This window comes from Suricata suricatta, chromosome 17 (genome assembly GCF_006229205.1).
Source record: "Suricata suricatta isolate VVHF042 chromosome 17, meerkat_22Aug2017_6uvM2_HiC, whole genome shotgun sequence".
Taxonomy (NCBI): domain Eukaryota; kingdom Metazoa; phylum Chordata; class Mammalia; order Carnivora; family Herpestidae; genus Suricata; species Suricata suricatta.
In genome coordinates this window covers 24,578,128-24,602,761 of record NC_043716.1, presented here as the reverse complement: position 1 = coordinate 24,602,761, position 24,634 = coordinate 24,578,128, and the positions used below count along the sequence as shown (strand labels likewise).

The 24,634-nt window shown below is 54.0% G+C and overlaps 1 protein-coding gene across 1 annotated transcript in view; it reads right to left on the bottom strand.

The window, feature by feature from the left end:
• Positions 1-4,122: 4,122 nt before the first annotated feature.
• BCAS3 (BCAS3 microtubule associated cell migration factor) overlaps positions 4,123-24,634 on the bottom strand; it is a 594,659-nt gene continuing 574,147 nt past the window's right edge. The window contains exon 27 of the mRNA XM_029926997.1: positions 4,123-4,920. Within this exon, the coding sequence (XP_029782857.1) occupies positions 4,772-4,920 (149 nt within the window). The 3' untranslated portion in view covers positions 4,123-4,771. The remainder of the gene's footprint in view (positions 4,921-24,634) is intronic.

Sequence of the window (24,634 nt, the reverse complement as noted above, 5' to 3'; positions counted from 1 at the left end):
GCGGGGGACGCGCGCTCAGCCGCCCCTCCCTCTCCCAGGCGGTTCTGGGCCCGGGCGTCCGGCGGGCGCGGGCCTCCCGGCCTCCGGCGGGTGGCTGCGCGCCCTCTGTGCGCTCCGCGCTTCCCGCAGCCAGGAACTCGGGCGGGGATGGCACGGGCGGGGTGGTGCCTCGGTCCTGAGCCTCGCTGGGCTGCCCGTCCGGCCTCGGCCCCGTAGCATTTCGCGTGGTTAAGGGCCACTGAGGGGACCTGCCCCGGGTTGGGCCTCGATCGTGTCTTTGGTCTGTGTGACTGGCCGTGGATTCGCGTGCGCCCGCGTGGATGGCTTAGTGGTCGAGTGGGGACTTGTGACATAGCTGGGGGCAGTCGTGAGAAGAGTACTAAGGATATGAGTGTGCCCGGGCTAGGCTCAGGTGATGTGTGTGGCCTATGCGTGCGACCAGCAGTGGAGGTGCCACCGGGCGCCTGATCCGCGTCTTGGCGTGCAGGGTGTGTATGTGTGTGCGGTGGGGGCGGGGGCGCGGGGAGACACAGAGTGGCTTCCCATTCCCGCTTCCCGGACCGATCCGCGCCTCCCGGAGTCTTGGCGCCAGCCAGCCCTGTTGAGCGGCCGGCCCGGCTCCCCCGTGGTCCCGGGTCTGGCTGGGGTGGGGGCCGCGGCCTCGATGACCCTGGCCCGCAGCGGCCGGCCTGTCCCGTCCACTTAGACAAATTGCGGCTGACAGGCGCACAGTCTCTCTGGAGTCGCCGCCCGCCCGACGCCTTCTTCCCGCCCCAATTACCCCGCGCAGGGTCGGGCCAAGTGGCTGGGATGGTTTGGGGGGCGAGGGGAGAGCCAGAGGCGCGACCTTTTCAAGCCCGCGCTGTGGCCCCGGCCTTGAGCCAGGAAAGGCGGCGCGGCCACTTTTTTTCCGGTTAGGTTCCGGGAAGTGCCTGAGCAGCCACGGCTTGTGTGGCCCAGCCTCCAGTCTTCCAGGCCAATGCGAAGGAGAGGTCCCGCCTGGCTGCTCTGGTCCAGGACAGACCTCTCTTTGAAGGGTGTCGCTCTACACCCGAGGGCGAGGGCGAGGTCAGTCGGCCGGCCACCGAGGGCGGGTCCCCTTTGAACTTTGGACGACTTCCCCAGAGTTTTGGGCATCCTTTAACCCTGGGAGCTCCAAACTATTAGCTGCTCTGGGGTCTGGGTTGGCAAAAGTGAGGTGTACCTCTGGGAACCTGAGTGTACGTGGACGTGTCCAGTTGTGAAATGATGGGTGTGGGTGCTTGGGATCACGGCAGCGCGAAGAGGCCACGCTCTGGTGGCTTGAGAGAGGGGCAAATCTCAGGAAAGACCCCTAGGACCAGCCCACCCGCGAGAGAAAGGTGGGGCTGGGCTATGCGTGCTCACCGGGATCTGGATTCGCTTTCGAGAAACGCTTTCCCGCTCTCAGGCTGCGCTCTTGCTTTGAATACAAGATATGCAAGATGTTTTCTCCCGTTGCCCATAGAGTTTCCAGCTAGGTCTGTAGGAAGGGGCTGCATTTCCAAGTTACTTGGGGACAGGGAGAAGCTTCAAAGTCAGTTAGGCGCTGGGTATGGAAGCTCTTAGGGGTAGGGGTTGGGGTGGGTGGGATCAGAGTCTTGGACTGTGTGTGTGTGGGGGGGGCGGCAGACCAGTGCAGAATCTGGCCCTGTAAGGGAGCCAGCCAAGGTATGTGAGCAGACAGAGGTCGGACTAGCTGTGTGACTTTGTAATCACGGGCAAGGCCAGGGCCTTCTCTGGGGCTCAGGCCTCTCATCTGCAAAATAAGGACCAACTAGTGCTCTCTTAAATCTTTTCTAGTTTAGAAATTCTCTGATCTGTGAAAATCAGAAAAATGAGCACCTGAGAAACCACTTCCAATCACAGACTGGCAGCTGTCTGCTCTGGCCTCTGCTTGCTTGCAGAGATGATACTACTGTTTGACAGAGTGCTTGTGTGCCTGCATTTGCCTTGGGACCACTGGGCCTTCTCTCAAATCAATCCCAGACAGTGCCCTCCCTCCTTGAGCTGCCACCCCCAACTCCCATCAGCCTCTGCACAGACCATGAAGATATTTCTTCCTGCATCAAATTGAGAGAAAGTCCATGGTAATTTGTCCGTGGAGCAGGTAGCACTGCGGGAATCAGGGAGATCACATGGCTTCCTCAAGGTCACTCGGTCAGGCCACAATTAGAGGCATGTTCTAATGGCCTCCTAGGTAATGCCATCAGGGAGTTCTGCTGGGCTTCTGGGGGGTGAGGTGAAGACTGCCCTTGGTGTTATCTCTAGAGGATAGGAGGCTGGCTGCTCCAGGGCCAGTGGGCAGTGAGGTCCCCCACCCGGGGCCCAGATCTCACTTCCAACTGATTACAGGCTGTGGCAGAGTCCATAACCTCCCCAATTAGCCGGGGGCCAGGCCCAAGGCCTCTCTGATAACCTGAGCTCTGTGACAGCCGCCATGGGGCCAGCTTATCTGGCCTCTCTTATCCTCCCCCTTCCCCCACATACTCAAAGAGTTGCCCTGGCTGTGAGCAGATGAATAACCAGATTGTCCTGCAAGCTCAGCCGGCAAGTCCAGCCCGACACCCACCACTTTCCCTGACTAGAGGAGGCCGCAGATGTTTTGCACCCCCTGAAGGGAAAAGGCTGAGCCTGGGAGGACTCCTGACTCTAAGCTGCCAGCCGGTTCCCTGTGTGGTTGGAGAGAGCTCCCCATCTTTGCCCCATCCATGTACCCATGTGGATTCAGAGAGGCTCATCTTTCCTAGAGGTCTGGACCCATCCCCAGGGAGCCAAGCAATGGGTAGTATGCACTGGCATCCTGGTGGTACCCCTCTCCCTGTCCCTTTTTGACCAAAACACTGCTCTGGCTGGGGGTTGGGGATATGCCAGGCACATCAGTGTCTCTGATTCAGCTGAAATGAGGAGGCTACTGTGCCCGGACCACCTTACGTTCCCAGCACGCCTTCTAGGGCATGGGATTCCTCACCTTGCAGGTCCCAAGACAGGAGGGACTGGCTTAAGCCGCCCCATGGAAGGCCATCTACTCAGCTGCCTACGAAGCCTAGTTTGATTCAGGTCCCACTTCTCCCAGTGTGCCCAGCTGACTCGGTGGAGGGAGCTGAAGATGACATCTCTTCTCAGATGTGAGGACTGGATGGGGTGCATGGGAATCCCTGTTTGTTTGTGAATTCAACTCTTCTGCAGCTATTACATTAAACTTTACCCCAAACCACACCTGGCTCAGTGGGTTTCCTTCAAACCTCCCAGGCCTCTCTGGACTCTCAGGGAGGAGGTGGAACAAGGGCTAGCATTAGTCTCCTTACTGCTCAACACCCCTTTTTGCTCCTCCCGTTCCTGTCTCCTTTCTGCCATTCAATTTAGGTCCAGAATTAGGAAGACATAGGGGAACAAAATCAGGAATCTGTCATCCAAGGTTCTGGCCAGGTTTCATGAGACCTACCTACACTTGACCGTCTTTCCACCTCTGAGTTCGAAAAGAGAAGCAATTACAAAGTCTCTGCCTAAGATAAGGCTAGGGGCTTTGTGAGGCTCTCCTTCCCCCAGCAGCCCTCTCTGGCCCTTGTCGAGGACCTGATTGGCCCTGACTGCCACAGCCAGGGAGGCCTCAGGCCTGTGGTGCCTCTAGAACTCACCTGCTCTGCTAACAGGCAAGATATTTGGAGAATGAATTTAAATCAGGCTCTAGTAGGGGCGCCTGGGTGGCTCAGTCAGTTAAGCATCTGACTTCAGCTCAGGTCATGATCTCACGGTCCATGGGTTCGAGCCCGCATTGGGCTCTGTGTGACAGCTAAGAGCCAGGAGCCTGCTTCGGATTGTGCATCTCCCTCTCTCTCTGCCCCTCTTCCACTCACACTCTGTTTCTCTGTCTCTCTCTCTCAAAAGTAAATAAACATTAAAAAAATATTAAAGAAAAATAAATCAGGCTCTACCCCAACTGCAGAGCAAATATTCTCCTCCATCTTACCCCCTAGCTGACTCTCCAATCAGTTGCTCATATCGTCGAGGCAGGGGGTGCTGGGAGCGGGGCCACATGGTCAGGCCCACAGGACTCTGCTCGGTGTCTGGAGAGGACCCTGACTGACCGCAGCAACTCAGGGATGGACACCAATTGCAGCGTGATTTATTGGACAAGACGTGCACTTTTTGACAGGGCCTTAGTAACCACAGTTTCCTTCACTCAACAGTACAGAACCAGGGTAAAAGGGCTTACAGACAAGAAAGACAAATCCTTCCCATGAGCCAAAGGGGAAAGAAAAGAGGAAGGGGGGCTTCTCCTTCCTTCCCCTTCCCTAATGCTCTGGGCCTCAGTTTGCCCTATGCCAAAGGGAGGCTGGCCAAGGGAAACTGGGCATATCATAGCCAGGAGTGGGCTAGGGCTGTCCACGCAGGGTCAGAATGCCCAGGCGGGCCCATCCACGCTCTCTCCTCCCAAGCCCCCTGTGGGTATGGTTAGAAAATACATAAGCAGATCCAATGCAGGACATCATGTGCAGAGGAGGGGACGCAACTTCTGCAGAGTCTCTTTCAGCCACAGCCCCACTGATGGGGGACAGAGGTCAGAGTGCACCAAGGTGCTTTGGAGAAGGGTCTCTTCTCCATCCAGGGAGGGTGGGTGGCTGCTGTCACTAAGCTTGGGGAAGGTGGCTGGTGAAAGAGGAGCAGACTGAAGGGCAGGACCAAGAAGGGGGCTTCTCCCCCTCCCTCCAGCAGGTGAGTGGGCTGGTCAGTCAGAAGCAGGCTGCTGGTACTACGGGAAGCCGGTAGGGAAGAGGCTGAGTGGCTGACTCTCATTGGTGGGCAGTGGAGATCGGTAGCCATCGAAGTTTCTTGGGATGCTGCCGCTGGTGGAACCCGAGCTGTTACTCAGAGTCTCGATGCTTCCCTCTCGCTGTAGTTCTGCAAGACAGAGGAGAGGACCAGGACTGGTCAGAGTGGGATCTGGGGGGTGGGGCACACCCTGGGCTGGGCTGTCTGCCTGGAGGCACCTTCCACAGGGGGATCTCCACCTGCTCCCCAGATGCACCAGGCAGCAGCGCAGGTCACAGGGAGCTCAGCCGAAGGAGGGAGAAGCTCCCTTGGCTGGCAGACTCCGGTTTTAGGCCACAGTCTTTCCCTCGTTGTGGGAACCCTGTTAGGCCAGAGGTACGTCCACCCTGCTGATTTGTCTGGACCACACGGCCATACACGGGACGTGCGCCCCCACCTGCACACATACTCCTGCTCAGCCAGCATGCTCCCCAATTCCGTAAGTGGCTCCGGGTCTGCATCTACCGGTGAGGCAGGAGAGAAGACAGACCACGGCAAGGACTGCAGCTTCCCTGCCTGTCGCCACCTCTCCTCCCTGGCCCTGCTGTCCCCTGGAGCTTCTACTCTGCTCAGTAACTCACTTGCTCACATATTCTGTCCCACACAATCTGCCTGCGGGCCAGGCCTTGGCTCCTCTTTGGCACCTCCTGGAAAGTGTCCTGTTTCCCTGCTGGAGGGAATGCCTGGTTTGAGAGGGGCCTATTCCAGTGGAGGGAGGTCCCTGCTTGCCTGCAGTGACTCCTTTCTCCCTCTCTCGTATCCCCCAAGTGTCCTGGAGGCCCTTCAGAATGTAGTTGCTCAGGGTTGCTGGGAAGCAGGCAGGGAGGCCCCAACCCCCTCGACTGCCCTTTCCCTGGCCGCGGCACAGCTGTGCTGCCCTCTTGGATATAGCTCATTGAGTGGTGCGGCCCTTAACTGCCTCCATCCCCATCTCTTGACTTAAGATAGGGCTGGAACAGGTGGGTTGGGAATAGACTTCATGGGCTGAATGCAAGGAAGAAGAAATTACATCTTGGCTTTTTGCAAGTGGCTAGTTCCTCCTATCCCCTTTTAGTCCCTCACAGTGGGCTCTGAGATGCGGGCTCACACATCCCTGTGAAGAATCTGGGAGCCTACCGAAGCCAAGATGTGGTGACCTGCAATTTCTCCTCTTCCAAAGTACACCTGCCTGGGACAGAGAGGGTCTTCACTGTCTACCCTGGGAGCTCAGGACCTCAAAGCTGTCACTTGAAACAGCAAGGTGTGGTTGAATGATATACCTGTCTGGTCTGGCATGAGACCTTCATCTCCAGCCTGCACCTGCTCCCAGGCCCCCTGCCACCAGACACATGCAGCACAGCTAGCTTTGGTTAGGGAATGAGTCACGGCCTTTACTCTTGGGCTGGCCATCAGCGGCCATCCAGGTACTAACCACTGACTCCCACTCCTTATAGGTCACCCCTAAAGCACAGAGGCTACCCAGCAGTAGCAGCCAGAGTGGGGTGGGAGAGTGTGTGTTTCTCCCCTACAGAGCAGGTACCTGAACCTGGGTGTGAGGGGCCCTGAGACTGCACCAGCCATGACTGGGGCCCAGGCCCAGGCTGGAAGGGTGCACTGGATACTGGAAACTCTCAGCCGATAGGGGCAGTGGAAGGAGGGGGCTGTGGGCCCGATGATGGCCCCAGTCTCCAAGAGACACTGGCTTTCCTGTTGGACCAGAGGCCCTGGGATATGTCAAGAGTAGATATGGACAGAAAACAAGGCAGGTGACTACTCCGTGAGCTCTGTTTTCCTGCTCGTTCTCTGGTCTCACCCTAACTTGGGAGTACAGACTATGTGCCAAGAGAAGGACAGGATGGGAGAGCAAAGAGTAGACCCTGGAATTCCTACATGGAAGTGTCAGACTCCAAGAAATCTTCCTTCTTTCCCTTCTTTCCCCACAAGCAAGCCAAGGAGTGTGTGGGGGACCTCTGAATCCCCATTGGATTTCAGAGACCCTTGCCCTCATGCACAGCCATCCTGGCACTAGGGGGCGCTGACAGCAGGGCCAGGAGGGCAGGAGAGAGGAGCACTGGCAGTAGCAAGGAAAGCAGGGGCTTCCTTAGGATCCGGACACCAAGCCAAAGCAAAGAAGGAGCAGGAATGGCCACTAGTATGGGGAAGGCTGGCCCCCTTTCCAGAGCTGGGGGACAGGCCCAGAGTTCTCCATGCAAAGTTCCAACACATCCAAGTTGCCAAGGAAGCTGAGGAGACTGGAGCCCAGGACCAAGCACAGCACCTCCACTGCTTCTTGGCACTGGCCTAGGGCAACCCCCTTGGCAGCCCCGGGGGCACCACTCACACCTCATCCCATCTATGTGACAGTGCAGGGACCGTTCCCAAAGGGACTTAAGAGTTTGCTGCTCTTAGTGGGCCAGATGTAGCCTGATCTGCCTGACTCCCATTTTTCCTTCACCAACAGGCCTGGGGTATGATGGGAGGGGCCAGGCTTCTCCCCTGTGCCCGGATCCCAGGTGGTCAATCTCTGCCCAGTCGATCTCCTCCAGCCTCTTCCCTCCCTTCCACTTGCACTGCCACTGCCCGGTTAGGCCTGCGCTTCCCACCTAGATAATTTCAAGAACTCCCTGCTGGCCTTCTGACCCCCAGCACCCTGTGTCCAACCCACATACCAAAGGTGGAGTGGCTTGTCTACAGCACAAACCTCATCTTGCTTCTCCTCTGCTTAAAAACCTTTCTTACTCCCAATAGTCCTCAGGATAAGTCCTAAACTCAGCACTACAAAAATGGCCTTTCATGACCTGTTCCCAAAACCCCACCTCACCAATGTCACCTGTTACTGGATTTGAAGAACCAAAGTAATGAACTGGTGCAGTTTTTGGATCTCTCCAAGTTGCCTCAGGCCCCTGGGTCCGTGCTATTGCAATTTCCTTTGACTGAAAAGCCCTTCCCAGGCTCCCCAGGCCCCCAGAACACCTACTTAACTTCCAAAGGTTAGCACATGTGTCCACTCCTCCGAAAGCCTGTCCCACTGCCCTGTGTGCTGGCCAGGCCCCTCTGTGCTCTGTCCTTCCTCCTGCCCCAGGCCCTCTAACACTCTGTGCACCATCTGTTCACACTGTGTGTCCCCATCCAGGTGGAGAGCCCCTCGGGGCTGGGTCTGTGCCTTATCTCCCCATCCCTAGTGCCAACCACAGGGCCTGGAAAAGAGTGGGTGCTCAGAAAACATTTCTTGGATGAATGATGTGGGAAGGGGAGTCCAGAGCTGCTTCTCCAGGATCAGTGAAAGAACCAGGGCTGGGCTGGACCTGGGCACTTTTCCATGTGCCTTCTATCAACCCCCTCTTCTCTCCTCACTGAGACAGGGCAATGAGTGTGTGCAGGAGAGCAAGTGGAGGAGGGCTGCACACAGGTCCCCCACCTTCGAGTTACCCCAGCCGCCCAGCCCTAGGACCAAGCGGCAAATGGAAATGTGTGGCCTTACCTTCCTCCATCCCGAACACCTGCTTTGTTACTGTTGGGTTGCTCACGGACGCTGGGCTGTTGGCATTGTTTTTTTTTTCCTTTTTTTTTCCCTTTTGAAAAGAAAAGCATTGAGGAATCTTTTTGGAAAAGATATGGACAACGATTGAGAAGTACACTGATCTCTGCAAGCAGGTGGAGACGGAGTAAGGAGGTGTGGGGTGTCACACTTCGAGGAGGGCGGGCTGGCAGCAAACCCTGCAGTCAGGGAGGGCGGTGGCATGCACGTGTGGGAGGGCAGGGACCGGCCAGTCTTCAGGGTCCCGGAGATGGGACTGGTGTGACAGAGTGGAGCCCCCCTTCAGCACGGGGGTGGAGAGAGAGGAGCTGCACAGGGAGCACGAGCGCAGCTGTGGGAAGGGGAGAGAGGGCTCTGGGAGACCCCCCCGTGTGGGCAGGTTGCGAGAAGGAGAGGAGGCAAAGGCAGGCTGCAGAGTGCTGGGGACACCTCTGGACCCTTGGACTCAGGGGCCCAGCCTCTGGGCTGCTGCCCTCCTCCCCCATTCCCGAGCTCCCAGTTCTGGGCAGCTCTGCCACCGCTGAGGTTGGCTGGCGGGGGAGAGTCCACCAGCCACCTGCCAGGGCCACGGGGGGGAGCTGGGGGGGGGGGTCTGTGCGAGGTGGGGGTGGCTAAAAATCACTCCCAGCAGCCTCACTACTTAGAGGAATGCAGATTCTGGGCAGTGGGAGATGCCAGCTCGAAGAGAGGTTGCTCTCCAGGCCTTGAAGCACAGTAGGGGATGAGAATAGCTCCCGGAGCAGTTGCTGGACTCAGAGAGAAGATAACGTACTGCGCCCTCACACCCTCCAGCAACCCTGCACGCCTGGGACTGGGTGCTTGTCACCCCATCTTACAGGCAGCAAAACCGAGGAAGAGCAGGAAGCCCCTGGCTCCAGGTACACAGTCTCCCCGAGCTACACTGGCACTGGTGTGGCCCCAGGATGGAGACATTGGCAACTCCAAGCATCCCTGGGTCCCAATGCCCACCGCTGGCTGTGCCCACCCAGTCCCTACTGGCTTTCATTGGAGAATGCTATCCACAGCTGCCCCTAGATGCCATGGCCAGGATGGGCGAGCCATGGGGGATAGGGGCACAACGGAATGCGCAGCAACTACAAGGGAGGCCCTGGGCTCTCATGAAATAAGTGAAGGAAAGAGAATGCGCAAGCCTCGTGTGCTCCCATCCCACCTGGCGTCTGGCAAGATGCAAAGGTGCAGAGGGGGCGGAGAGGGGGCTGCATTGTTAGAGGGTGGCTCCTCTGCTACCTGGGCATGTATGCAAAGGAGGCCGAGGGAGGAGTCACCGTTGGAACCTGGCTGGTTGCAAATGTCCGCCCACTGGGGCCGGCGTGCAGAAAGAGGGGTCTCTGGGGCAGTTCACGCTCTCATCCCTCAGCTGGATACTGCGGCCACTTTGCAAAGGTCCCCACTAAGTGCCATTGTCTTGGTTCCCCCATTCCCTGGGAGGGGGTGAAACACTGAGGACACAGGTACTAGGTGAGCCTTGTGGGGAGCTGGGGAAGCCCAGGTGGGCAGGGGAACCCCCGAAGAAGGCTGGGAGTGAAATCTCCCGACTTCAGGTTGAGAAAACGGGATGGGCTTTACCGTCTCCAGGCCTCTTCTAGGCCGGATGGCCGTGGGTCAGCTGGCCAATCAGAGACCCTCCGGGAAGCCCCTGAGGTTTCTGGTAGGTGTGGGGTACCGTGAAGAGCTCAAGGCTCAGGACTCAGAGGCAGGCTTGTTCCTGGGACCCAGCAGTGTCAATGAGGGCACAGTGCTGTGTGTGTGTTTGAGAGGAGGGTGCCGGGTCCCCTGGCTCAGCCTGCAGGCAGCCCTGGTACTTCCTCTACCACAAAAACAGCAGCATCTACCAGTGGCCCCTCTGCTGCGCTCAGCAGCCAGGCCTGCTCTGTACACTTAGAGCCTCACTACGCTGCTCATTAAAGGGATTAGCAGAGCACTTTTATTGGGCCCTGGCTGCAGCCACACGGCCCAGTCCTAAGCTAACCACCCAAGAGGCTGGTGGGAGCAGGATTAGACCTCGGGGCAGAGTCTTACCTTGCACCCGCAGCCTGTCCACTTCTGGCAGTGGGAGGGGACAAGGCTCCCCCCACCCCTCCTGCCATCCCCACTCCACCCCCACCCCGCAGCCTCAGGGCCTGAGAAGAGGGTAGGGGCAGTGTCTGGCCAGAGTGGGGAGGCAGTTAGGGAAATGGTTAAGGGCGCAGGCTCTGGCCTGCTGCTACCTGGGAAACTTAGGGCAAGTTACTCAACGTCTCCTGTGCCTCAGTTTCCTGTGCATGAGAATAACAATGTTTGTTTCATAGTGTGGTTCTAAGAATTTAATTAAATAATGCAATGCATGTAGAGTGCATCACAAAGTGCTTAAAGCTCCCAACCAGCAAATGTGAGTTGCTATTATTGTTGCAATTGTATTAGTGATTGTGCTTATCCACAGGATCCTCTGGGTCCCCTCTGTCTTCCTTCTCCAGCAGGTGCCTCTGCCCAACAGGCCCTTATCGGCTCACCCTCCACTGGAGCTTGGGAAGGATTCTTTCTTTTTTAATCAAGAAATGGCCCGCTGAGGAAGATGTGTTTACCGCTTTTCATTTCCCTCCTTGCCTCTTTGTAAATACCCCTTTCCACGCTGGAAAATAAATTTCCAACCCTGTTGACATGCATCGATTTTTCCCTCCTGCATCCACCGTCCAGTTCTTCCCTATCAGAAGGGCCTGTGGTTAAGCCCCTTGCCTGGGCTGGGCTCAGTGGTGCCCCAGGGGAGTGGGTGGCCCCAGAAAGCCAGCCAAACTGCCCTGTCCTGCTCACTGCCTGGCTCTGAGGAGGTCTGCAGACAGAAATAGTTCCAACTCCCTTTTTGGCTGGGAAGTAAGGTTGGGGTGGGCAGGAAGGGGTGGCGGTCTGACTGGGAGGTTAGAGATTTTCAGAACTTCTCTGGAGGGGATATATGGAGAGGAGAGCTGGGGACCACTGGACTGCTGCCTCGTTCAGCAGGAGGATTCAAAAGGGGTCGGCCTCAAGCAATCCACTTGGTCAGCCAGGGGCCTACCAACAGTCTGGGAGCAACCAACAAACTGGAACTTGGAGAGAGAAGAGTTGAGTGGGTAGGGGGCTGGAATGCATCCTGTGGGGCCGAGCAGGACTGGCAGCCCCCTGATGCTGGAATCTAGAGAGATGGCCTGGATGCTGACCGGGTATAAGGCAGCCTTGGGCTGCTTGTCTTACAACCATCCTGGGTCTGGAAACTACTGTTCTCTCCTCCAGAGAGTGGTGGAGGGAGGCAGAGACAGAGAGGGAGTTGGTTAAAAATGTTTCCAGAAACCCCTACGGCCCTGTGAGAGACCACACTCTGGGGCGGAGCCAGCCTCAGCACGGGCAGGTTGTAGGAGGACAAAAGGTGAGCAGGTGAAGGAGATGGGCTGTGGGCGGCCTTGCTTTTCTCCACATTCAGAAATGCCTTCCTCTTCCCAGTCCTCTGCCAGCCGCACCCTGCCATGTTGGGCTCCTCCCCCTCTGGCAACCCGCAGCCAGAAGGGTTGGCAGAGATACCAACAGATCAGCACGGACGTCTTGGGAGGACCGGGCTGGGGGACACAGAAGGTCACCCTGCTCTCCCCAGGCGTGCTTGCAGAAGAAAGTAGGGCAGCCTCTTGAAGCTGAGGGGCTGAGGACGAAATGGCCCCTCCACATCCAGATCACAGGAATCCTGGTTTGGGCTGATGGAATCTGGGAGCAGAGGAGAAACAGGGCTGATTCTGGCCCCGTTCACACCTATGCGGAGTGCAGAGCCCTGGCCCACTGATGTTACGCACTTCTGGTGACCTGACCAACTGCACACAGCCTATGGGAAGGCACGTGCCTTCCTTCCTGGCTGGGGTCCTTTTCAACCCACAGGGCTCCCACAAATGTGCTTTCTCTCCCTCTTGCCCAGTTCTCGTTACTGACCCCTGCAAGGACTGAGGCCCAGAAAGTCAAAGAATGAGGCCAGGACCACGTGGCCTGCCTTGCCCCCCAGCTTCCAGTCCCTGCCTCCCCAGCCCCTCAGTTTCAAACAAGAGAGTAAATATCTGGTGCTCTTGGCTCAGCAGATTACAAATGATTTCCCTTGGCCACTGGGGCCATGCATGTGCCTAATAATCAGGGTTCAGGGGGGAGATCTGAGGTCTAGGGAAAACCTCAGATCCTTCCAGGCATCCACTGGCTCCTGGAAGATGAAAGTTGTGGAAAGTTGTGGAAAGGATGATGGTTGAGGAGACTAAGCAAGCAGACAGCCTCCATCCAGGAAATTGGGGGAAAAGGCACATCACCTTTCTTCCCCATCGCCCCTTCCCTCCAGTAGCCAAAGAGGAAGGCTCCTCATGACAGCAGGCCGCTGTGGCATTAATATCATGAAGTGGAGGCACAGAGGTAGCTAGATCCCCAAATTCCTGGTGGGCCCAGTGGGGAGAGGGGGGTGGCAGGAGCAGAGCATGCTGGAATGTTGGGGAAGGGAGAATAAAAGTAGAAAGAGAGGGGGAGGGAGGCCTGAGGAATGAGGAGGACTCTGGAGGGAGGGTCTGTGTTCAAAAGATCAGTTTTTTATCCCATCTTGTGCCCCCTTTCTCCATTGGAGCTGTGTGTGCATGTGCGTGCATGTGTTGGGAAAGTGGAGAACAGAGCATCTGAGTTCCAAAAGAGCAGCTCATGCCTGGCTCCAGATTCCTTCACAGCCTTTGAAGAGCTGATGAGCTATGGCAGTAGGTAAGATATTAGCCAGAGGGTGTGCTGGTCTTGTTGGGCGCTAAAGCCTTTCCCAGTACCCCCCATATAACAGCCATGATGACGTAACCAATCCCAGGTAGGGAAAGACTTGAACTAAAAATGCTACCACACTCCACTTCTAGGAAGCCCACATCACCGAAGCCTTCTCAAGTCTTGGCTCAAAACACAGCCAGCAGGGCCCGTACCCAGACCACCTGGACTAGTACCCCACGTTCAGTGACCCTCTCGGCACCCCTATGTTACTATAACTTTAAATTCTGCCCATCACAACCTATCCTACATGGGGACAGCAAAGGCTGAGTGGGCCTGGCTCACATCGCCCTGGTTTTGAGGTGCCGGATAAATCTGCTGCGGCCACACTCTGGGAACCGCCCTGCACTGAGCCCTTGTGTGGACGGCAGGAAGGAAGGGTAGGAGGTGGACGGCTGGCTCTTGCGCCAGACCTGCGCCCACGCCCTGAACGACCTGGGCGAGTCACTTCATCCTTGTCTGCTTCAGCCTCTGTCAGGGGCGTGGGGAGAAGCTGCTCTGGCAACCTCACGGGGTGTGTGAGGCTCTGAAGAGAAAGGAATGTGATGGGCTCTCAGAAGCAGAACACACACGAAACACGTGTAAGAGATCACTATTACTGTGGTGGCGTTTGGGCTGGAAAATCAGTGTTGCCATCGCCAGTGTTTTAGCAGTCTGAGACCCTTGGACAAGGGCTCCCCAGACAGGAGGGCCTGGAAGGGCCCTTCTAGCTCCAGGTCACGGCCCAACTTTGGGGGCTGAGCCTTGGCAGATGCCGTCTAAGGTAGACTCAGGGCTGGGTGGTTGGGAGATGTGTCTGATGGTAGAGAATGCCCAGCCAGGTAAGGGGACATGAATTCTTTGTGTGCGTGTCTGCGTGTGGCTTGGGTGAGGGTGCTAATGAGGGCCCTGCAAACATGCCCACTCGGCGTGGTTATGAGGAGGACACAGCACTTGGAAACTCTCCAGTGGCACCAGAGCTTGGCACTAGCCTTCACCTGCCTATCACCTACAGTCCAGCCTTGAAGCTCAGGAGTCCTCACCAAGCTCCCAGGCAGGGTGTTCCCGAGTGCTCTCCAGGGCTAAGAGCCAGCACAGGGGAATGGGGACCACAGGAGGGACATAGCTCCTTGGACCCTGCTGGCCTGATGGGCCAGAGCCACATCTGGTTCTCATTCAAATGTCCAAACATAATTAAATTCTCTATGATGCAGCGGAAGAGTTTGGTAAGATGTGGCTTTCCCCCCTTTCCATCAAGTTAAGAAATCAGTCTCTCATTCCACCAGCTGGCCGACTCATTCTCCTCCCTGCCACGGGTCTGCCCCACTCTGCAAAGCAGAGCCTGTGCTCTGATTTATTTCTAGAGCTGAAGAGACTGGGCCAGTGTGGGTGACAGGAAGCCCCTCTCCCCCACCGGCCCACTCACCCACCTGAGAGGATGAACAGCTGAGGCCAAAGCAGCAGACTGGGAACTGAGAAAGTTAGTGAGCTGTGGGCTGGGGGGGGTGGGGGTGGGGAGGTGAGCCGCCATGAGGAGGCAGCGGTCCCCGGGCTGGGCTGTGCCGGACACACCCCTGTCCTCTCACTGACCAGAGGCAAGGATCCCCTCTTTGTAGTTCCTCACAATGGGAAGCCCTCGAGAGTCTTTGGCTGGGCCCCCTAGTCCTTCTGTGGGAAATGGAGCTTCCCACCGTCAGGCAGGGTGAGGCAATCCCCCCTGCATCTCTTCCCTCTCACCTTGCAGCCCAGGGACTGCAGCAAGGCGGCACACTGCGCCCGGCCCTCCCCCACACACAAAGGAGGGAGGCATGGGGAATGCAGAAGCAATGGAGAAGGCCAGGAGTAGTGCTGAGCCCTCTCAAAGAATGCCTGGGACCTCCATGTCTCACAGGATTGCTGGTTGTTTCTGGCCTGTTGAGGCTCTGAACAGGCTAACGGGCAGCAGGGTCCAAGGTGCAGTCCTCGGGGATGGAGAGTGGCCTGCTCAGCAGGAAGGAGGCCCACTAGTCCGAGGCTTTGATGCCTCTCCTCAGCTGCCTGTTCAGGACTTCGCCGAATTCAAGCAGAATAGCCCCTAGACGGGCTGCCTTTTCTAGCTCCCCTTCCCAACCCGATGTCTTCTGTTTATGGCTTTTTTAGTTTTAAACTTAGGGATTTATGACTTTCATTGTAATGGGTCCCATTCTACTTCCTCTATGCCTATTTTCCTAATCTTTGTGGTATAGGCTTTACAAGAGTTTCTTAATAAACTGGGATATTTTCTCTTTTGAAACAAACTGTCCTGCAAGTTAATGACTTGAAGTGGGTATGGGGGGAGGATAACCAGGGTAGGGTAGGGGAGAATCTTCTAGACTAAACAGAGCTCTGAGGAGGGCTCTTTAAGACCCTGTGTTAGAGGATCCTGTACTAGAGTCCTCCCAAGGTTCACCAACATCATTATCAGAGAACCAGGACCCTGTCAGGTGCATGTGGCGTTTCCATGACAGAGAATGCTTGTCCTGGGGACTGTGGCGTGCCCACGCACACACGTACACACATGCGCGCGTGCACACACACACACACAATCCTAACATTACTGACCTGACTCTAAATAGGAATAATTTTGTGTATCTTTTTCCGATGGTAAACTTTCGTTTAGTAATGAATGACTTTCTTGGTGGCATTAGTGCCAAGGCCATGCGTCTGGTGCCTGCATATCAGCGGAGAAGGTTTTAAGGAAACTGAAGCCAGTTGTCCTGGGCCAAACCTAGCAAAGAGAATGACAGTGGGGCCAAGTCCCCACTGTCCCCGTGGGGGTCCCAGCCCGTGCTCCGGCACCCGCACCGGATGGCTGCGGGAGGAACACGAGTCTCAGTTAATTGCTGTGGTGCCGCCTGTCCCGATGAGAAAGCGGGGTGGATGCAGGTCTGCCTTTGTGCTCTGTTCACAGACTGGCTGTGGTGCCGGGGCTCTATTCATTATTCAATTCAGCTAGCTCAGACGAGCCTTTCCATTTGCTCCTCCAGGAGGAATAACAAATCTAGAAATGCAATTCCACTTTGGTGTATTAAGATATTGATTTGCCTGTCGAGTGGAAGTGCATTTGTTCTGTCGGCCCTCCTGTGGGCAGGAAGGGGTTAACCAAATGTTTATCACAAGGCTGGCTTCAGAGTTGAAAGTAATGTGATCAGTAATGAATTTTGTGTTACATTAGGTTGTATAAATGGACAGACAAGCGCAGACAACAAGTGGCCAGGAGTCGGGGCTAATCTAATGATGTAAAAATAGAGACAGCACCAATTATACTAGGGGCCAGCTCCAGGCTCCTGCAGGGACTGCAAATGAATAGGTACAAATCAAATTACTCACTAATAGACGCACTACAAGAGGGGCAGTCAATGGTAAATGCATTAGAGCCTAGTGACCTCTGTGCTCTGCACAGCAGAATCCGAAAATTTGACTTCCATCTTAAAAGTGGGGGGCAGGGAATGAGGTTCTCAAAGAAACTCTTGTTGGGTGAAGAACAGCAACTACTTCCCATCCCAAACTAGTCTGTTGCCAGAAGGTACCTCCTGTCCGTGCTGACATCCTGCCCTCGTTTCAATGCCTCCTGAAGCCTGAGCACCAAGGGGGAAGGGGGCCACTTCTTGAGAGACAAACAGCGAGTGGGTCAAAGCCTTGCACATAGGCAAAGAGGGGAGGTTACATACCAACATACTTCACAGCCACGTGTCTCTCGGGGGTGGTGTTTTTTACTGCTACGGCAAGGGCTGTGTCTGTATTGAAAATAGAATATTTCTTTAAAGAGGATCACAAAATGGACCTTTGAGAGAGCAGCAACAGCTGAAACCAACGAGAGTAGGTATCAGATTCTGGTTGGACCAGTGAGAGCTCTCAGCGGGTGTTTGTGGTCTATTCCAAGGAAGAGCGCATCCAGGCTTTCACCTAGACCTCTGACCAGCCCAAACCATCTTCCGTCCACTCCTCCCGCCCAGGACTGCCTCCGGAGTGCCATATCCCCGCCTGCTGCACGGTGCCGGGAGCAGGAAAAGATGTGGAGGTAAACCCAGCACCTTGGGTGGCCCCTCAGGGATTTCTTCCTCCTCTTGAGTTCCATGGAGGTAGAAACCAGACCTGAAGTTCAAAGGTGCTTGGCAGTGTGGCTGGACTGATTAGAGAAGGATCACAGAGAACACCCTCAAAGGCACGGACTGTACACTCATGTTCAGCTTTCCATGGCTTAGGGTTGAGCGGAGTGTGAAATCAAAGACTCTTCGAGTCTTCCAAGGATCCAGCCAGGCCCAGATGGAAGCAGGACCCTGGTGGGCTTAGCCTGCCCTCTCCCAACCCAGGCCAGCACCAACATACACATCAAAGTGGAGTTGGCATGCCGGTCCCGGCCAACCGGAGCCTAGAGATGCCGGGAGCATGCCAGCAGAATGAGCACAGGGAGGATACAGAACGGAAAAAGTCACCCCACACAAATGAAAAAACTGGATGTCGATTCTCCCCAAACTTAATTAAGCTCACAGAGGGGTGCATTGCAAGTTATCAAGCTACTAAATAATATGTTGGGGAAATTGGGGAAGGTCTGTGAAGGCTGGTGCTGGAGGATTCTGCCAGCAAATTAAAAAAATTATGCTTATGCAGTAGGCCTGCAGGTGCCTAGAGGCAGGGGTGGGGTTCAAAGAGGAGTGGGCAGAAAGAAACCACCAAATGTCAGAGGTTAGACGGCTGATTCTGGTACAGGTACTCAGAAATATCTCACTCTGTTCAGTTAAATCAGACTGGCCTGGTTTGGCCTTCTCGGTATAGCGAGGCTCTGGTTTCTGAAAGGGTCAGAGGGTCATTTCCAACTTTTATTTTCTGTGTGTACGTGTGTCTCTACTCTGTTACCAGCCATCAAAGCTGGGGGGTGGTCCGTATACCTCAGGCCATCTTCTGATGAGGCAGAGGCAGGCACAGAGGGAAAGATGGGTACTTAGCCATCCATGACTGTGTTCAACTTTGTTCAGATCTCACACCTCACAGAAAGGTCAACGGTTAAAGGTGAATTCTCTGGCAGAGGAGGAAGAACAGAGAGAAATACTCCCTTCTGTTAACCATTTACCTATGTTCATGTCTCCAGAAGAGGGCCCTTGTCTGGGGGTCCAGCCGCCTTTCCCCACCCTCTTGTCCAAGCCCATTTTCCACAGGGACTCCCACCTCCAACGTTGGGGGCAATCCCTATAAAGGGGACTCTGAAGGCTCACCAAAGAAGCCACACTGGCACTTCTTCCTTGTTGATAGGAATCAATGTGCTTTGGTTAAAGAATTCAAAGTAGACTTTGGGCAACTGAAAAATGTGCAGGGGGCTTCTCAGCCCTAAGCTCCCATTATAGCTGCCTCTGCCTGGGACTCCTAGCAGTCTTGGGAGGGAGAGTGGGAAGAGGAGACAGAGAGGAGGAGGAGGGAGGAAGAAGGGAAGCATGGAGACGGGGTGGAGAAAGAGAGAGAGAGAGAGAGTGAGAGTGAGAAGTGAGAGTGAGAAAGAGAGAAGCTGTCTACCTAGAATCAGATTTGACAACTGGCCAGAAAATAACAAGTGTGTCTTAAACACAGTAATTTTTCCCACTGCTCTGACTGGCTTTCATTTACCTCTTAGGAGCCACAAAAACCCATGAAGTCATTCAACAAACATTCACTAGGGCTCAGCTTGGCTCCTGTCCCAGTGCTAAATGCTGGGCAACGAGGAGGCTGGTGGTTACAGGTAACAAATACGAATCAGACTCAGTCCGAGGAACAGACTTAGGTGAGGATAAGCAGTATGGGCAGTATGGCTGAGGGAGGGGCTGAAGGGACCACCAGAGCTGAGCCCTCCCCTAGTGGCATGTAGAAGGGAATCAGACACTGCTAGTTAAAGGGAAAGGCAACATACACTTGTCCAGGGCCGAGTGTCCAGTGAGTAGGTGGTTCAGAAGTTCAGAGGAGAAAGGGCATTTGGCTGTATCATCAGGATGGGCTTCACAGAGGGGGTGAGATTGGAGCTTGGTCTAAACAAGTGACTGGGCAGAGAGGGTGGAGGGCACTCTAGCAGAGCCGGTGAGCAGCACATGTGTGGCAGACTATGGGATGGTTTTGGCGGGTGAGCGTGTTTGCATGAAGCGGTGGTGAAGAAATGAGTAAGGGCTTACTGTGGACAAACAAGGGGGAGATCAGGTTGGAAAGGAAGGCGAGGAACTCCTGTAAGAGACTTGAAATCTCATGGCAAGGCGTCGAGGCTGGAAGGTGGGCCCTGGGCACTTTGCAAACAGAGAGACAGGAAGACAGAGTAGGCCCTGAAGGTGAGAGCCCCCTTCCTCTTCTGGGGATCCCCTCTTAATCTCAGTAAAGGGTCAGGGGTCACTGAAGGACCCTCTGACCAAGTGAGACTGATGGGATCTTAAATTTTTCCTAGGTATCTCATTTTTTTTTCTCTTCCTTCCTCTTCTCTTCTTTTCTCTTCTCTCTCTCTCTCTTTGAATTCTTGGGCGGTGTGAGCACAGTCTCATTATTTAATGTTCCTGGGCCTCAATTCTCTTCTTGGGAGGTGGCAGCGATGCTTCTAAACCTCAGCCTTGCTTACTTTGCGGATGAGATGAATGCATGGCATACAATGGAAACTATTTTAGACAGACCTGTTTCTCTATATCTCCTGAGTCAAGTTTATACAGAGTTACTTGCATTTTGGGTAGATTCCAATTTCACAAATCTCTCTCATGAATAACTTTTATCATCTGCATACACATGTGCAACCTTATTTCCACTTCTCTAACAATGACTAAAATAACCGGTCCTGGAGGCCCTTGCCCAATATTGCTTCCCCGTGGAGAACAGTTTTGTGAGTACTCAGTCGGCTGATGGGTCACTAAAGGGCCCCATTATCTTTACCTGAGGTAGAAATAAACATTCACAGTTGGGTGTGGGAGTGGGATCGGAACCACTACTTGTAGGTGAAATCCCAGCCGGAGGGCCACAGGTAGGACCCACAGGTGTTGGGGATCCGACCCCATCTTCCCCCGCAGGCCTGGGTGTAAGGACACCGGCCAGGACGGCAGCAGCACCGTCTGGGCTCAGAGGCCCTCACTCTGCCCCCGGAGCAGCGTCTTCTGTCCAGGACACCTCTGTAAGGAGGTTTGGTCTGAACACCAAGGACACTGTAACACTATAATACTATGATAGCCCTGAGGATGCTATTGTCCTTGGGAAAGACCCTTCATGAAAGAACTGTCTGACACCAGAGTGAAGAAAACTCAGCTCAGCGAATCACACTGACAGAGGCTGGGCTTCCAGCACTTCCTCGAGATCTCATTTTGAACCTCTATCTTTTAGATTTCAAATCTTTCATCTTTCCTCCATTGTGAGCTCGAGAGACAAACATCCACCTGGTGCTGGTGTGATGATCTCTGTGGCTAGCACAGAGGCTGGAACACAGCAGCCACCTGGAAGGTGTGGCCGTCACTGCTCAGAGGAGCACATGAGACGCCATACACAAAGTGCTCCGTGCAGCGGGAGGGCGGCCAGGCCCAGCACACATGGGCAGCAGACATTTACCACAGTTACTGGTTTCCCTCGCCCGTGGGATTAGAGAAGAATGGGAAAGGAACCTGCCCAAGGCCGCAGGCTTCCCCCATTCCTTGAGGAGGGCTTCCAAATGCCACTGAAAAGAAAAAAATTCTTCCCAATGGCAGTAGCTGGACTCTCAGATTTGGCCTTTCCTACCACTGGAGAATAGCTGCCACTGGACTGAGACACAGATGGCAATACCGACAATGCCGCCACTGCTGTCACCACCCACCACCTCCAGTGCCAGTGGCTGCTCCCTGCCTCTCTCAGCAAGAGTGCTCGTAGCCTGCTGATGGCGCTGGGCTCTATGTCTGGGACCTCTCATGTCTCTGGGGACTTACTCCTTTCTCCCCACCCTCAACAATGATGGCATCTGCACATCTTGCTCTTCACGTCCTGGAAAGACCACAGCCTGTGGGCAGGGGACTAGTCCCGACTTCTGCTTGTCCGGCTCTGCAAGGTGGGCCCCAGTAGGCAGCCGGGGATAGGAGCCAGAGAGGAACACACCCATAGTTCACTGTTGCCTCCTCTGGGGCTTTCACCTCTTGGGGTAGGAACCATGCCTTAATTCTTCTCCAGGGTGCCCAGCCTGGTGTGGAGCACGCAGCAGGTTTCTACAGAGAGCCTGCCTGCCTACTGCAACCATGGAAGAAGGTGCAGGCCCACTGAGGAGGTCGTTGAGAGAGACACAAGAGACATTTTGTAAATGTACTGTAGGGGGAGGAAAATTCAAGGGCCCAATTAGGTAAAGCAAAGGGAAGGACCTAAGTGACCGGGTGTTACCTGGATGAAAGTATTTGCCGGAGAGTAGGGGTATCTAAAAGATAACAGAATTAATTCACTGCCCCATGTCTGCAATTGCGGTCACCTGATCATGTGGCACCTTGAAATGGGACAGGGCTAATAGGGCCTCTACTGAAAATGCAGCCTTAGCATGAGAATGCTCCCAGCTCTCAGCAATGGGGTGAGCAGGAGTTCGAAGGCCCATTGGAAAAGCTAATCCTAGAGGTCAGTGCTCTGCGTGATTGGTTTTGGGGTACATATCTGGTCAACTCCATTAACAATAGCTAACATTTATTATTAACATTCATTTCTACAGTCCTGAAATGAAAGATGGTATTAGCAAGAGGGTGTGCGTGTGCGTGCACACACACACACACGCACGCACACACATGCACACACACGCACAGTGCTCTTAGTTCTTCTTTTGTAAAACATAGGTGATCATCAGGTATTCATTAATTAACTTACTGAAACTTTTCTCTGACCATTTAAAACCTGTGTACAATGTTCAAAATGTGCTTTTTCATGTTAAGAAGGAAAAAAAAGGCACAGCCCTTTAAATAAGTAAAAGCAATTTCTAACAAATCTTTGGAAGAGCTTTAGTTGAAAATAACCCTAAAGCCTTTTCTGCTGAGTAATTAATATACATATAGGAAAACTCAGAGGATTTGGCAGAATATATTAGTGCTTTGGTTTCCAAGCTATAGATGGAAATTCATTGGTGTATTGTGAAGTCAGTTTAGTGGGTCATGACCACATTCTTAAAAAAACAAAAGAAAACAGAAAGGACTAGATGCATTGCTTATAATACTGTTTTGTGAAAGTTTTGCATGTTTGGTAAGGAAGCAAATGCATGTACACAAGGTAAGAGGCAAAGACTGAGCCCACAGTGTGATTCTCTGGAGTGACTGCTTCTGGGCTAGAATAGTATTCACTGAAGACACGGTAGACAGAAAGAGATAAAGCCTCCTTCCTATGTTTAGTGCTGTGATCGTATAGAGAGTGAAACAGTGCTCCCAGGACTGCAGGAAGCCACAGTCAGGGGGGAGAGACAGGTCCCTCTTGACCTTGAGAGCTGACTTAGTGAGCTCTTGAGGGTCAACAGCAGTAAAAGGAGGCTGCCTGCAAACAGAGACGTGTCAAGCTGATCAGGACTTGTGGATGAGGCCTGGGGCTTCTGCTCTTGGATGTGGGAGAGCAGAGAAGAAAGACAAGGTTTAGCTAAAGATGGAAAGAGTTAAAGTCTAAAGAGAAAATGTACTTAATATGTATCCAGGTGTTTATTAAGAATTTTTTGGTATTAGGTTATATCTATCTAGACTCAAAACAATTGGAGTACGTACATGTTTTGCTTATTTTAAAAATTCTATTTTTCTAGAAAAGGCAATATTGAAAGGAATGTCTGCTAAGCAGGAATTAGGTTATTTTGAGGGGGGGTGATAGAGAGAGGAGGGGCTGTGGGAGACAGCATTCCGGGCAGAAGGAGAAGTATGTGCAGGGGCCTGGCGGGCAGAGAGCATGTGTGCTTGGGGACCCTCCCGGGAGGGAGTCCTGCAGCTTGCGGAGAACAGCAGGAGAGGGGTCTGGAGAGAGAGAAGGCAGTGCTGGTCATGAAGGGCTTTGTACGCAGTGAGATGGGGTGGGCCTGGAGCGGAACAGGGTTGGGGGAGAGGAGTTCAGCAGTTGGACGTGTGGAAATGTCACTAGGTAGCTGGGTAAATGGTTCTGGAGTTCGGGAGAGAAAGCCAACTTGGAGATGATTTGGAGACAGTTTGTGGATAGCAACTGAGGCCCCAGAAGCAGAGGAGATTGCCTGGTACTCAGTAAGGGAGAAGGAAGAGGGACAAGATAGTGCCTTGAGAAATACACTTAAAGCCGACGAAGAAGGAAACCCCAGAAAGCGGACTGAGAGGTAGTCAGAGGCAGAAGTAAAACCAGGAGAGCAGGATGGAACAGGAGCCATAGGAGAGCCCCTCAAGACCACAGGGCAGGGCTCACAGGCCAGTGTTGAGGTGAAGAGGTGACCAGCGGTGACTGTGGGGAGAACAGCCATCGTGGTTGGGCAAGTCTGCAGGCAGCGAGAGCGTGAGGTCATTGCAGTATGGTTAGGATCTGGGTGCATGAAAGCAAAAGATTCCTCCCTTCTTTCCTTTCCTTCGTTCTTCTTTTTTTTTTTTTTAAGTCAAGAGATTTCTTGAACGATGACCACCATTTTCTCACTGAGAGTAAGAGACAAGATGGTGGGGTTAAGAAAGTTGAGGAGAATGCAGGAGTCTGAAATACTGTCTATGCAGAAGGAAAGAGACTGATTTCAAAATGACGGACTGAGGGGCCGCCTGGGAGGCTCAGTTCGTTGGGCATCTGACTTCAGCTCAGGTCATGATCTCACAGCTTGTGACTTTGAGCTCTGTGCTGACAGCTCAGAGCCTGGAGCCTGCTTCAGATCCTGTGTCTCCCTCTCTCTCTGCCCCTTTCCAGCTCATGCTCTGTCTCTCTCTCAAAAATAAATAAACATTAAAAAAAAAAAAGATGGACTGAGGGGCACTGGGATGGCTCAGTCGGTTGAGCGTTCAACTTTGGCTCAGGTCATGATCTCATGGTTTGTGAGTTCGAGACCCACATCAGGCTCTGTGCTGTCAGCTCAGAGCCTGGAGCCTGCTTCAGATCCTGTGTCTCCCTCTCCCTCTGATCCCCCCCCACTCACGCTCGTTCTCTCTCTCTTTGTCTCTCAAAAATAAACATTTAAAAAATGATGGACTGAGAATATACACTATATGAAATAAACAGTAAAAATGGAGGGATAATATAAAAAATAGAACAAACTCTGAGAGGACCAGAGATCTGTGGAATTGCCAGGAGAATGAAACCAGACCAGAAGCCACAGCAGCAGAACTGCCAACATCTAGGTTGAATGTAGAATTCACCAGTTTGGTAAATGGTTACCACATGTCTACTGTGGGTCAGCCACCATTCTAGGTGCTGGTTTCTGCTCTAAAAGATGAGCCCCAACTGAGATTCAGAGGAGGGGCACTAGACCAACAGAGAAGACCTCCCATGGCTCACTGGAGAGTAGGAGCCAGACATTGCTAGAGGTGCCAATCTGAACAATCTGTGATTCTTCTCCAGCAACCTAAGGGTAAGAGCAGAGTTGGATTGACCTTGTTTTGGAGT